General features: G+C 55.0%; 1 protein-coding gene across 14 annotated transcripts in view; it reads left to right on the top strand.

Annotated features, from left to right (window-relative positions):
- BTRC (beta-transducin repeat containing E3 ubiquitin protein ligase) overlaps nt 1–13,315 on the top strand; it is a 144,340-nt gene extending 131,025 nt beyond the window's left edge. For all 14 annotated transcript variants that reach the window (XM_090056459.1, XM_090056462.1, XM_090056464.1 and 11 more), the window contains 3 exons: nt 2,205–2,283; nt 6,596–6,789; nt 8,671–13,315. In XM_090056459.1, the coding sequence (XP_089912585.1) occupies nt 2,205–2,283; nt 6,596–6,757 (241 nt within the window). In that variant the 3' untranslated portion in view covers nt 6,758–6,789; nt 8,671–13,315. The remainder of the gene's footprint in view (nt 1–2,204; nt 2,284–6,595; nt 6,790–8,670) is intronic.
- The last annotated feature ends 1,694 nt before the right edge of the window (nt 13,316–15,009 follow it).

Raw genomic sequence — 15,009 nt, forward strand, 5'->3', positions numbered from 1 at the left:
GCTCAACTCATCTGCCCGCTGCTTTAGATGTTCCCCTGGTTCTTTTATCCTTGTTTTGTTTGGAGAGAGTTGTGTGTGCCCCTCCAGCTCCGTGCGGTAGATCCATGCAGAGCCTGCTTGTGCTTGAAGGGCTAAGGTGGATCCATAAGATCTAGCATCTTGTTAACATTATAGTGTCTAAAACTGCTGCTGCTTGTCTACAAATCTCACAAATCCTGCACACGCTTTTTTCCCCTCTGTCTGCTACTCAGAAGTCAGTGCTTTCATGGCTGCTGCTCTGGGAAGGATAGCTTCCTACACAGCAGATCCAGAAGCAGCTTGCATCTTCCATACAGTCCTCTTCTTCCAAATTATTGCAGGATTCCCAAATCATTGCCAGTCATTTCTTCCTCCTTAAGACCCTAACCAAAGATTTCTGCATCTCCAACCTAGCCAGCTATCAGCAACTCAAGATTGAGTTGCCCAACTTCATAGCGAAGTGGATCCATGCATGGATTTGGAAAGTGGAGCTACCTTTTCCTCCTGCTGCATGCATTCTGTCTTCTGAAACCCTGCATCTCCACTGCTTCACAAGCTGAGGTCTTTGGTGGAAACTACCTGTGCCTGCCAATAGCAGCAGTTTGGTACTTAGCACCAGTGGAGGTTCAGCTGTCAGGTTCTTAACTACAACCTGCCCGCACCTCAGCAGAAAGGAGCAGGCTCATGTCAGTCAAAGAAAGGGAGAATTCACACAGTAGACCAGTGTGAGACGCACTCACACTGAAACGCACTCAACCTTTTTGAAGTCATAGCAGCAGCCCCACTTGAGAACTGCTGTTGTGCTCAACCGACCTCAGTGCTTCTCAACCGGGTGTTGCTTCCTCCAGGTAGAACTGCCCAGCATGTCTCATGCTCAGCTAAACCAGGAAGGTCATGTGCATCTCTGTTTCCAGGGAGGGCGTAGGCGGACTGGGAAGGGCTACAGCACAAACCAGCTATCCAGCTTGCTTTAGCGTTACAGACAACATTACTGAGGGGCGTGTGTGACACTAGCTCTGCACACTACAGTGTTGTACCTGGATGCCAGTACTGCAATGGCAGTGCCTGCGTGGGGTACCCTGAGGGGGTCTCGCAGCACTCCAGTTGAGAACAACTGCCATAGACACAAAAGCCAGGGATATGCAAAGATCTCAGTGTGCAGTAAAAGAGGGCAGGGGCTTATTGCAAGTCAGCTGCACTTCAGTAAATGCCCATGTGCACGCGTTAATCTTTGCTAGAGACACGACTGTTGTAGGATGTCCGAGCTTACGTAGCAGAACCGATCAACTGCAGCATGAGCCACTTGAATTATCTCGCCCACCGCACTTTCTGTATGCTGTCTCATTCATTTAGTCTGGAGAAGAGAAGACTTTGGTGGGGGAGGGAATCGGATCACAGTCTTCCAATACCTGCAGGGTGATTGTAGAGAGGAAGGAGGTGGCCACAGGGAACAGGACTAGGAGCAACGGCCTGAAGCTGCAGCAGGGGAATTGGATTGGAGCTGAGGAGGAACTTTCTGACTCTGAGGGTGGTCCAGCATTGGAGCAGGCACCTAGAGAAGTGGCCCTGGAAGTTTTCCAGAGCAGGTTGAGCAGACACTTGGCTGGGATGGTTATACAGGGGCGACCTGCCGCGACCTTCTGACACCCCTTCCAGCCTGACTGTCCTATGAACTTATCCCATGGTAAGAGCTAACCCATGGTTCAGTAGCCTTCAGTGAGAGACATAGAGTTATCACTGGCTGCCTTTCCTGTACAGCGGGTAAGAGCACGCACATGGGCAGTTAGCCCAGAGCAGCTGTTGAGTGGTAAATCCGTGCCCTCTGGCACCACACGGTAAATTGTTTGTATGTCTGTGTCCTTAGACTCATTCTTTGGGCAAATAAAGGGCTTGATGAACTATATTACATCCACTCACACCCACTCTCTTGTCCCTTGCCGCTTTGTTTTACGTCTTTTGACCCATTCAGCATAAACCTGCCTGATTCTCTATGTTACCTGCACCCCTTTTTCCCCCTTAAGATAAGCAAGCTTTGCCCAAGAGAGAGCACCACGTCTCGAGCAGAAGCACTCACCTGTGCTTCTCCACGAGCCGGGTGCATCGTCTGAGCTGTTACTCGTTTACCTTCGGCACTTGCTCTTTGCTCTGTAGCAAAGTCACAAGGTTTGTCTCTCTTTCCTCCCTAGGAAAATTAAAGTGTGGGACCTCGTGGCTGCCCTGGACCCTCGCGCCCCAGCAGGGACTCTCTGTCTGCGAACCCTCGTGGTAAGAGTTTTTGGTTGGGGGGGGGAATGCTGGGGTTGGGTTTGTCAAGGCTTTGTTGGGCCATGGAGCCTTGAGCTGGTTTAGACCATCTGCAGGAGTTCTGATCCAGCCAGCAGGCCGGAAAATTTCCAGGGCCCCGAGGCCAAACTGAGCCAACACAGCTGGGGATGGGCAGTGAAGAAGGTTAAACCACAGGAGGGATCCCAGGTCACCAGGAAGGACTTGCCCCAGCCAGCTCTCGGTCAGACACCATGGTTATCAGTCGTAGCACTGGGGAAAGTGCCACGGGCCCATCTCACTCAGCCAGGGGGTCAGTTTTATGGCCTCTTCAGCGACACGGGCCCCTGTCATGTGAGGCCAGGGCAGTGTTTCTGGGCCAGCTCCAGGTCTTCTTCACTTCTAATATTTGGCGACAATGGAACAATGATTTTTCCCAAGAGCAAAGGACCTGACTTCACGGGGGAAGATGTCTTTGCTGATCATGACCTTGGATTCCACGTAGCATACGTGCCTCTAGTTGTCCCAGGAGTCTCAGCCTTCCTCCTCTCCTGCTGCTTCCCAACTTGTGACTGCTGTAGTCAGGAGAGCATTAAAAGGTGGGGATTAGACCTCACAGTGCAGGGAACTCCCTCCATATTTCTTGCTGAGTTTTGAGTGACTAACAAAGTCCAGGTCTGGGTTTCATCCACCGCTGTGTCTGCCTTGCTTGGCAGGGCAGATGTCCTGCCCTTGGTTCTTAAAATAAAACGTCTCACCGCCCTTAGCCAGGGGAGAGCAGACACATCAGCTTGGCTGCTGTTGTCTTGCCCCTTGTTTGGAAGCTGAAGCCAAAGGCAGGATGGATCACAGACCCTGACCCCCTCACCCCCAGCCTTGGACCTTGCCTGTTGTCACATGGTTCTGTCTACCACTGATGCTCATTGCCAATCTGGTGGTGGGAGAAAGGCTCTGGGGCAGACCTGCTCTCCTTTTGCTCCCACTTTTAGCACTGGGCCATATTGGCTGTAGGGGAATTTCATAGATTTCATAGACGTTAGGGTTGGAAGCGACCTCGGAAGATCATCGAGTCCAGCCCCCTGCCCCAAGGACAGGAAGTCAGCTGGGATCAGATGATCCCAGCAAGATAAATGTCCAAATGTCTCTTAAATGAATCCAGAGTAGGTGCTTGCACAACCTTCAGTCACAGTCTGTTCCAGGCCTTTGGGGCTCAGACAGTAAAGCAATTCTTCCTTATGTCCAGCCTGAAACGGTCTTGGAGGCGTCTGTGACCATTTGACCTTGTTATCCCTTGGGGCGCTCTGGTGAACAGGCATTCCCCCAGATCCTGATGAGCATCCCTGGTAAACTTACAGGTGGCTACCGGGTCCACCCTGAGCCTGCGTTTTTCCAGGCTGAAGACTCCCATGGCTCTCAGCGTCTCCTCATCAGGCCTGTTCTCCTGCCCCCTGATCATGTGCATGGCTCTCCTCTGGACTCCCAAGTTTCTCCATGTCTTTTTTAAATTGTGGAGCCCAGAATTGGATGCAGTACTCCAGTTGCGGCCTCACCAAGGCCAAGTACAGCAGGAGGATGACATCCTGAGATTTGCTAGAGAAGCATTTATGGATGCAACCCAGAGTTTTGCTTGCTTTACCAGCCACATCATCGCACTGGTGGCTCATATTCATCTTGTGGTTAATCATGACCCCCAAGTCTCTTTCAGCCATGGTGCTAGCCAGCGTAGCACTGCCAAGGCTGAAAGCATGCTGCAGGTTTTTCTTCCCAAAGTGGAGAACCTTGCATTTATCGGTGTTGAACACCATCAGGTTTTCGTCTGCCCATTTTCTGAGCCTGTCCAGGTTAGCCTGGATCATCATCCTGCCCTCAGGTGTGGACACTTTACCCCAAAGTTTGGTGTCATCAGTGAACTTGGCCAGTCTGCTTCTGATACCAATGTCCACATCATTGATAAAGAATCTAGAAACAGGTTAAGAAAATGCCGGGATAGACTAGGCCATAAAGGTGACACCCCCCCAGTCTGAGCTGAAACGCTTGAACAAGAAGCCATAGGAAGCCCAGTCAGGTGCTGCACTGGCCATGCCTGTTCTGTGTTTAAGCAGCTTCCAGCCCAGCTCCTGACTCCCTTCAAAATACAAAGGAGCCTGGAAGCCTTCATAGGGGTGGAAAGCTCAGGCTTCGCTGGCATTAGCATTCATTCCGCCTGCTCCCATCCATGGGCCCAGTAACTGTTCCCTTCCTTCACCATAAACCTGCCGCAAAACGAGTGGCTGATTCCCCAGACTGCAGGGCGAGGGTTCAAGGGCCAGACAGTCTGCGGCAAGGCATTGAAAGGCATCTTTCAGAGAGCAGGCCATGGAAACCACTCCGTCAGCCAGCTACGTACCCAAAGCATCGGGAGACTCCAGTGCAATTAGCAGCACTGATCGCATACCAGGCTTAAACCCTGAGCACAGCGTGTGCCCGCAGACCCGGGAGGTTGTATTTAACTAGCGCCATTCCACCCGCCTTCTTCAGCCACGGACATCCTGGGTGCTCCAGCTAATTGTGTCATCCATCAGAAATCATGGGAGGAAATTGTTGTAGGACTCTGGGAGCAGTTGCCAATAAATCCCCCAGCCTGAGAGCAGCAGAGAGGACTGAGCAGGGGAAGGAGGGTAGGTTGAAGTGTGTCTGTTTTAAAATCTTTCACATCTGTGACAACAGGGCATCTTTGCATCCACTTACCCAGGCTCTCCCCCCCACCCGCCTTCCCTCCGCTTCCCAAATTAAACCTGGCTTCACAATGAACATCGCCAGCCCCCCACTGTTTGTGTTCAATTTTCAAACAGTGGGGGAAAAGTCCACAGATAACGAATGCTCGCCACATGCCAGCTCCCTCGCATTTTTTTCCCTCCTTTAGATGGAGCAGCAGCCGCGTGAGTTTAACAGCGCTTTCTAGGCTGAGAATCAGCCTGCTCCGGCTTTCCCCTCCCAGCCGAGGGAGGCAGGTTTTCTGGGCTTTGCGAGGCGATGTAGGCCTCTCACACGGGCTCTCCCCGTGACAGCAAGGGGCAAGCGCGACGATCAGGTGCAGAAACTTCAGGCGCGTGCCTCTGACTTCATAAGCGCGAGATTGAAAAAATAGTTTTTTCGGAACACCCTTTAGAAAGACGCTTGGTTTCTTTCAGCATCTTGTGAATGGCATCTCAGCAAAATGACAGAGGCTCTTAGTACAATTCAGGAAACACCTTTCCCACTAGAATATAGGAGCAGGCACTGAGAGTGGATGCTTTTTTAATCAGTGAGAATATTTTTCCACCCCCAAAGATGCTTTGTCTTGCAAGCAGCCTCCTTGGCTTTACGGGTCTGGTTCATGTAGAGAGATCATCCTGAAACAGCTCCGAAAGACCTTGCCTTATCTCCAGGCATTTGAAGGGCTTATTTTCACACTGCCCACCCCTTTGAGGTGGCCCCCCTCTCTGGGGTTTCTCTTTCTACTTTATGGCCATATAGTGGGGCAACCTTTTATTTAGTCCTCTTTAAAAGAGCTGCAGTAAACAGAATATCTCTTAGTTTCTATGTTTCCTGCTTGCTTTGACCCCATAGAGGGCATAACAGAGCCATCCATGAGCTAAACCGAGATGCAAGGAGCTGCCTTTGCTTCCTTTATGTTTCTCCGTGACTGGGAAAGAGGAAACATTGATAGCAAGTCGCCAGCATGCAGGGAAAGCACAGGGGCACGTGCCTTACTGTGTCCAGGATCTGGCCATTGCTGCCTGTTAATAACAGCTTGAACTTCTGCCAAATCACCAGGCTGCTTCCACTCAGCCTCTCAGGCCCGGAGCGCAACCCCCCCGTCAAGAAAGCCCTTTCCCTGTAGTATTCGGGAGGAATCTTTGCTGGATCGGTGGACATCTCACCACCGTCCCCTTTGTCTCCTCCAATTTCATTGCTTCCCTCTTTCGGCTGTAGCACCGGCACTGGACAGGGACCCCGGGCCACTCGTGGAACTGTCTCTTGATCCGCTCGAGCATGCCGCCGTTGGAAATGCTCCAGAGTTAATGCTAAGCTCTGTAGTAGGAGATAAGAGGATAAAGCAGAGCTGAGCTGCACTGTGAGGACAGCTCGACTTGTTCTCCAGGGCATATGTACCGGGGCATAGGAGGTAATGCCTCCTCTGTATATGGTGGGGTGAATTCCCAGCCCCAGCCACAGGTCATATGCACCCAGTGGCCTTGCACCAAAAAACCAATCAACCCAGAAACTCAAGCCTCTCTGGGCGTTCCCAGGCGGTACGTCAAGTAACACACGGTGTCTCTAACCTCCCGTTCAGGAGCATTCTGGGAGAGTCTTTCGCCTCCAGTTTGATGAGTTCCAGATCGTCAGCAGCTCGCATGACGACACGATCCTCATCTGGGACTTCCTGAACGACCCGGCTGCCCAGGCAGAGTCGACCCGCTCCCCCTCCAGAACGTACACCTACATCTCCAGATAAATAACGCTACACTGTACCTCACACTTGCACAGGTAAAGCCGTGGCCCCGGGGCTGGCGAGCGTTTGGTTCGAGGGAGAAGCTCAAAGCTCCCCTGTAACGGTTCTGAATGTAGGGCACCTAGCTGAGAATTACTTAGCTGGACTCTACATTCAGAAAGGTTACAGAGGGGCTCCTTTTAGGCCAAAAAAAGTTGAGAGCTAGTGCCAGGTAATGGTGGCAGGGGCAGGATTTCACCCTGCCGTGCCCTGCTCTTTCCATCATCTGCTGTCTCTACCCGGTGAGCAAGGGCTTTCTCTGCCACCAAGGCTGCTCCTCTGTGATCCCGCATGTGGATGACTGCCCCAGAAAGAAGTGAACATGAGCTCTACAGCCTTCTTGAATGCAGTGTAGAACTAGCCTGGGAAAAATCTGGGATAACACCTGGTAGGCACAGCCATGTGTCGGCAGCTCTATCCCATGTTAGCCATTTGCCCAAGGCAGGTGGGCAGTCACCTGCTCTCCCTCAACTAATGGCAAAGGGTGGTAATTGCAGCCCGGTGCATGGATAATAGCTGGTGCTCTGGACCCTGCCATCATACCCAGAGTAAATGAAGCTGGACGTCACACATCCAGCATCACGTGTCCAGGCCTTTGGGCTGCCAGGAGCTGGTGCATCCTGGTAAGGAGTGGATTTTTTTGGTAGCTTAGATCAGGGGCTGCAATTAAACCAGCTGCCACCAGCATCCAGAAATGAAGAGCAAGGGAGCTTCTGGTGCTTAACAAGGGGATGCGAGCAGCTTGACATGGGGCTGTTGTCCTGAAGCAGGAGGGTTTAGCCATGGAGTATTGGTTTCCTTCCCTCCTAGGTAGCGACCACACCGTCCTCCCCGCAGTTGGCTGGAGATGAGCAGTGAAGGATGAGGAATGTCTCTAGGGCTTGAGGAGCTGAAGGCTGAGTTTGGCCTAATTGCATGGGAATATATTATGGGCAGTATTTATTAACACGGCCCAATCTAGCCACATGTGTTGTAGGCATTTAGAATCATAGAAATCATAAGTGAGGCTTGAAGGACCTGCAGAGGTGACATCTAGTCCAACCCGTGCCTGAGGCAGGATCAGCCCTGTCCAGACCATCCTATATAAATCTATAATCTAACCTCTTAGTAAAACTACTGTCAGCCTTGATGCAACACATGGCCTGGCCAGTGCTTTCCTGCTAGCCCAGTGGTTCTCAACTTTGAAGACCACCCTGGAAAATGCCGACTCTTTGCTTTCCTCGTGTTTTTTGGCAGCAGGAAAATACTAAAGCCGTTCTTCTGTTGCAGAGAGCTCAGACAGACACGGATGGGCACGAGAGATTTGACACACCAGATCCAGGTTTGACAAACTGGATCCCTACTGGGAATCTCAGGGTTGCTCTTGTGTGCAAGTGTTTGCACTCCTCATGATGCTGATACTGTGCAGAAACCCATAAGAGGATCTCAGGGCATGGCAGGGTGCTGTGTGCCCTGGTTGAGAACCACTGCTTGAGCTGTAACACAAGAGCGCTGTCACTCTGAGGCTGTTACGGGGGGGACCTGAATCTACACCCAAGCGGTTGTGTAGCTGGGTTTGATCTGTGAGCCATGGGCTGCGCGTTGGTTCAGGGGCCGAGGACTCTTTGCTGTGGTTAGCGAGCGCGCTGCACTCGAGGCTGCTGTTAGCAACTTCAGAAAACAGGCAAAGCATCAGCCCATTGCTGGCAAGGTTGTTTCCAGGCATGGTACCCGTGAGGAGCACCATGCCACAGCTCAGCCTGCACTCTGCAGCTGTCAGCCCAGCTCCTTCTACCCCCTCACAAAGCACCGGTAGCAAACACAGGTTATTCGGACAATGGCAAGAAGGGAAAGGAAACCTGCCCTTGCTTCTTTTCTTTTTCTTTTTTTCCCCCCAGGACTCATTTAAGCTGCAGTATTTAAATTATCTGCCAATGCCAGGACAAACGAACTCTCCACGTAATGAATCCTTGCTGAAGAAAGAGGCTCTCAGACTCGTTTCTGGAACAAAGTTGGCGTGCAGTCGATCTCAGACAGGGTCTGCTCAGCGCAGCCAACTGCTAAAGTGCTGCTATATCAGAAGACGTCTTTTATCTTTCATGAACGATTAACATTTTTAAACCTCCCCTCTTCTTTCTCCCTTTTCCCCCCACCTCCCGCTTTTCCCTCTCTAGATGCAGGCACAGATGTCCTATAAAAATATTTAAGGTGTTGCCAGTCTTCGTTGCTTTGCTCTTAAGCAGAAGAATCATTGTCACTGGGCACCCTGCAGAGAGAGTCGCTGCCGGGTCAGGAGGCTGGGGAAGGGGCTGCTGCTTGGAGATATAATTAGGTATCATCATCAGTCTTTGATAAGAGCATCTCACACCTGACTCCGAAGAGCAACTAAAGCGATGCCTGAGAGTAGACCCGAGTCCCTGCTGCATTTGGCTGTGGCTGCCTGCGGATCTGTCTGGGTGGAGAGACACCCCCTTTGATGAACCACATCAGGATCTTTCCTTCCGCTCTCGCCCATCTCTCAAACCCGAGGAGGCTGCATGTGTGTTACAAGCTTCCTCTGTGTATTGTGTGGCCAGCGCCCTGCAGAACGGCCGGCAAAGCCTGCCCAAGTCCGGAGCGCTCTTCCTGGGAGGGTTGGTGGGGGGGGGTGCGGTTCCTAGGCATGGGGAGATGGGCTGAGGGCAGTATTTCGCCGGTGGAGGCATGGTCTAGCACAGGCTTGGTTTGCTTTGAACTCCCACGGGTTGTACCCCAAAGGCAGCGCTTTGCGCGTGGCTTGTAACTTGTTTTGTTATTCAGGGAGATGCTTGAGGCTGCAGCCGGGAGCAGACGCTGGCACCTTCCCGAGCTCTCCACACACCCCCTCTCCCCACTGCTTTCACCACCAGGTCTTAGAGGAGCTGGCCCCATCCTGCATGCGGTGGTGCGCTCTCTGCGCGTGCAGCGCGGCTGGCCAGGTTTGGACAGGGGCCAATGGTAGCAATGCCGCCAGCCGGCAAAGGCAGGTGGGTGCATTTTCTCATCAGCTTATACAGGGGCATGGCCTGCCTTTGCCAGCTAGCCGCACAAACCCCTAGCCAGCGCCCTCAGCCTTTCACGCGCCCAGCATTGCAGTGTTAGGAGCAAGGGATAATCAACAGCAGGACCGACTCCAGCTGAGACCTGCGAGAATCGAAACGCCTCTGATGGGACGGGCACGCAGCGATTCTCCGCGTCTCGGGGGCTGGTGCAGCCGGAGGGTGCCACGCATTCCCCCGCCGCAGCCGGGAAAGGAATTGCAGAGGGTCCCATGCTTGGATCAGGAAAGATTAAGCAGAAATAATCTCCGCAGTCATCCCGGCCGTGGCGAAGGGCTGACAGGTTACCCTGGAGCAGTTTTAGGAGGGCCAGGTCTCTCGCTGCCGGCATGGAGCGACCCTCACTCCCCTCACAGACGTGAACCCGTCCTGCCAGCGCTGAGGGCGAAGGGCCCTTTGTCCTGTGGGGGTGGAGGGGAGGGAAGCAGCACCGAGCAGCGTCTGGCCCCCTCTGAGCTTGGCGCTTTGCACCTGGGAGGCTGTTACGTGCATGTCCTCATCGGCCTCGCCTCGCCAGAAGTCACGTTGCCGCTGTGCTTTGGAACCGTGTTTCCACTGGTGACATCGGGTAAGCAACTGGCCCCACAGACCCTGAAGATGCGTCCCAGTAGCCAGCACCCTTTTGGCAGCAGCCAGAAGTCTCCCAAAGGAGAAGACGACAGCAGAGACGTGGAGAAGGTGGCCCCCGCGCTTGAGCTGCTGTCGTAGGAAGCACAAAGGAAGTCACCTCTTCGGTGACCTTGGCAGTGACCCCAGCCCACAGACACGCGGGACTTCTGTGTCAAGCCAAGCGCTCTCCCTTGACACCTCTTTCTGGGGTGAACTTTGCAATCCTTACTGACTGGTCGCAGTCGTCGGACACCCTGCAACCCGGGTCCGTCAAGGCGGGTGCATTGAAGGAGTGGCGTTTACATCACAAATTGTTCCCAACTGCCTGGAGAGCACAGTCTTGTCCTTGGCTGCACTTGAGTGTCATTCCTGTGGCCCCCACCATCGCTCTGCCTGCAGCCTGGTAGCACGTGGGCATCATGTATACGACGACAGCTGCAGACACAACGGTGTTTCCTTGCCCTGCATCTCTCGTCCACCTCTGTCTTTCGGTCATAGGTTGCACTAGAAAAGAGCAACTCCGTGGATGCTACAGAGGATCTTTATGGTTCACCTGGGTCTCTGGGCAGTGACTTTCTGTTTCCAAGACTTCGGAAGACCCGAAACTCTGGCCAGACATGGAAGCAACACATAGCGAACCGTCTTGGTTCGGCTCAGCCCCGCTGCTCATTTGAAACACATAGTTGGGTGTTGAGAAGGTACCAGGGATGTTTAACTCTGCTGTATAAATAAGGTACGGTGCAAATGCTGCAATCTGTTTTGGCTGTGATGCTTGTCTCTGGAGAAGGGGCGATGTCAGGGTACCTAGAGACCAAACCGCCAGCGAATTCCTGCCCCTCGCAAGCTGAATGATTCTCTGATGTCTACGAAGGGTGATGAAGTGAGCTGGTCGGACTTGAACCCGAATCGGCCACAGCTCTGCTTTTCTGGTCAGCATCGAAGAAATCACTTGGTAAGTAGGCCTCTGTGTCAAGAGACGGCGGCTCTCCTCAATTCCCCGCTCACCATCCACGTGCAGGGGTGAGGCTTTGCAGTGGATTCAGTGAAAGAAGCCCAGCTGGGCTGGAGGACACAAGGGTTTTACAAAGCACAGAAAGGAAGCAAGAAGGAGCTAGACGTGCCCGTGGACTTCTGAATTGAAACGCCTCCGCTGCATCCACGTCGTTTCTCCCGCAGCTCCCAGCCGCCTTGGCCACGAGGGAGGCCTGAGACCAAGAGAGCAGGACAGTCCATCAGGACTCCCAGCCCTGCTTTGAGGGCAACAGGCAGGAGCTGGCTGCGTTGCTGTAAGCAACCCCATCCAAAACCCCGATGGCTTTTAAAATATACAAGCAGGAATGGGCAGCTTGGAAACTGCTGGGCCAGTGGAAAGCAGCTCCGTTTTCCCCCTTGGCTTTCAGGGATGGGCACGTCTGCAAGAGCGGAGGGGTTCGGGACTCACGAGTGGACGCCGCCAGTCTCCCTAAGTGAAGAAATGATCCGAGCCTGGTTCTGACGTAGACGACGGCTTGGCCTGCCCTGTCGCTTCTGCCCTGCTCCTTCTTGCACAGAGAGGATCTTTCACATTGAGGTTTTGCACGCTCAAGCAACATGCCTGTTTCTCCCATCCCAGGTCCTGGCTGCCCCACAACCTGCCTGATGGGTGGTCAGCACTGGGTCCATCACCGAATGCCTGCTGGTTTCCTTTGTCCCCTTTCAGGTCGTATTTAGTGAGCACTTGGCTGGTGAGGGTGAGGTGCATTGCCGGTGCCCCAAAGGCCTGCAGTTAACAAGGGTGTCAGAGGTCAGGGGAGGTCGTCCCATACGATGGGGAGACTATGCTGAAAACACGCCGGCCCCAACTTGTGCCCTTGGCTGGGAAGGGCACAAGCATGGGAGAGGGGGGAAATCGGAGCCCTGCAGAAACCAATGTTTTCTGGCATTAGCTGATGGGCGTGTGGCCTTCGGTCCTCCCAGTCTCGGGAGCGGGGAACAGTCCTCGGGACAGCCGGGAGCAGGAGTGAGCTCCCCCGGGGGCTCCCCATGTGGCAGGCATGATGCATGCAACGTGCTGAGCTTTGCCCTCCTGTTCCCCCCACCCCACCGCTTCTCCAGGAACGGAGGAGACCTCCCAGCGGCCTCTCTGGCTTTCCTGCCTGCTGGCTGGGGTTCGGAGCAGGGTCCGTCCCGCTCAACGGAGCACCAGCAACCTCGACAGCAGCGTGCTTCCCCCGTGGCCCCCACACCACCGAAAGGTACTTCCAACCTGGCAGCAGGTGACCCTGCACAAAGCTGTCAGGGCTGGAGAAGGGACTCGATCCTCTGCCGTCCCGTCCGTCCGTCCGAGCTCCCTGCAGCGCATTCAGACCCTTGCTAGGCCCGTGGAGCGACACTGTTCCAGCTCCAACACTTTTGGGCTGGTCGTCGCATCCCAGCCCGGGCAGGGGGCTGGATCGGGAGTCTCACGGCTGCTTTGCCCCCATGCGGGGGGCTGCCCTTTGCCAACCCCACCTGCAGAACAATACGGCGCAAGAAGACGTCAGCCACCCCAAGCGTCCAGCTGCCCCGGGAGCCCGCCACCCCTCCGACACGCCGACCCCCGGCCGTGCCGTGTCCAGCTCATGCTGGGGGGGTGAGCGAGCACGGCCCCTTCGGTTTTCCGTTTCTTCCTCCGCTCTAGTCGTTCCCTAGGTCCCTCCGTAACGAGTGCTTTGGATTTCGTGATGCCGTTCCGGTGATGTGTAGTTCATGTACTAATGTCCACTCGAGCTAGGCTCATGGTAACCGTGTGGTATATATAAATATTTTTTTTTTAATTATGATTATTTTATTTTATTTGAACTGTCCGGACAATAACTTAAATACAGCTCTAAGAGGACGCTGTGGCTCCGTGGTTTTCTTTCCAAACCTCAGTTCTCGGGAGTCGGGCACTAAGGGTGAAGCGCTATCGGGGAAACGTGCGCCACCAAAAGCCTCTTCCAGGACTCAGCCGTGGCCCCCCCCAAGTCCTGGGACCTCCTGGTCGAGCTTCTCGTGACGATTGTTCTGCTTCCTTCTCCGGGAGGGCTTCTAGGTGGACCCTGGATGCTTCCCCAGTAACAAATAGGCCTGACTCCGGTTGCAAAAACCACCCCACAAACGGACCCCGTGCGCGGCCTGCTCTGCTCACGGGGGAGCAGCCCCCGCCTGGGCCACGGAGCCGTCCGTGAACATGCGGGCAAACAACGCGCAGGAGCTGCAACCCGTCTCGCCCCTGCGGGAGAGGAGACCGGCGTGCGAGGGGGGCACGTGGCCAGATCCTGGTTGGAGAAGCACAAATGTCTTCTGAGAGCTAATCAGACCCCAACTGTTCGGTAATGAGGGAGTAATTGAGGCATCCTGGCATCCGTGCTGGGACCAGGCCGCGGCCGGCACCCGTCCCTGTGCAACGTGCCCCTCTCCTGGCTGGGCGCCGGGTCTCTCTCTCCATTTTACGGGGCTGCCCCCTCTGATGCGAAGCTCCTGGGGTGGGCAGAAAACGAGCCGGCCCCGAGGCTCTCGCCATCGCTCTCGCTGCTGGCTCCGGTCTTGACACCAGCGGGGGCTTGGAAATTGTCGAGGCTGGTGCTTTTTGTAGCGCTGGGAGCGGCTTCCCGGCAGCCCCCGACTCCGGCTGTTGATTTTATATCTGCGGCTTTACTTAACTCTTTGTGGGCCCCCCTACGCACAACCTGCTCTTTCATCTGCTGGCACCAACCCCGCGGGGTCCTGCCTGGGGGCCTTGCCCCCGCGCTCAGGCTCAGCCCCGCGCTGCACTGGGGCGGGAAGGGCGGGTTGCACTGGGGGGTTTGCCTTCCCCTGCAGCGGGGGCTCGGCCTGGGCCTGGGCTCTTTGCAGCACCCATGACCCTTGGTAGCAGCAAGAGGTTGGCAGCCGCAGCCCCCCGTGTCCCGGGGCAGAGGTGGGGGCGATGCCTGGGGCCGTGCCAGGGCCACTGTCGAGCAGCGCCAGGGTTGCACGCGGGGTTTGGATGGGGCTGGATGCGACCCTGCAGCTCCCTGCCGGCCCCACTTCTCTCACGCGGCGCGGTGGGCGGCTGGCGCTCAGATGGGCCAGGAGCAAAGCCAGAAACAAGGGCTTGCGGCAGCGTCTCGCACGGGCCCGGCTGCGCCTGTGCGAGAGACGCTGCACCCGGAGCCGGGCCCTGCCCGCAGGCGCTGGGCCTCGAAGGCCGCGGCCGCGCCGCTCATCTCCCCACCCCTTCCTTTCTGCCGCAGGCCCCCGCCCGCCCTGTCCCCTGGGGCCGGCTCCCGCACCGCAGCCTCTGGCTGCACCCACAGCGTGCACGCAGACGCACAACGTGTATGTACACACACGGGCCAACCCATGGCAATTCTGAAATGCAGTCCCTGCTTGTACACGCTCGCGCACAAACTTGGGCAGGGCAGGTAATCCTGCCTCCTTTTTTACCCTCCCTGCTTGCACACACACATACACAATGTGCAAACACACACAGATAAACACGCTCTCTGGAGCCAACCCACAGCAAGTGTGTCGTTCAGTCTCCTGTATTTTATATGCACGTGTCCGTGC

Source organism: Crocodylus siamensis, chromosome 7 (assembly GCF_052110815.1).
Source record: "Crocodylus siamensis isolate JL-2025a chromosome 7, ASM5211081v1, whole genome shotgun sequence".
NCBI classification, from domain to species: Eukaryota; Metazoa; Chordata; order Crocodylia; family Crocodylidae; genus Crocodylus; species Crocodylus siamensis.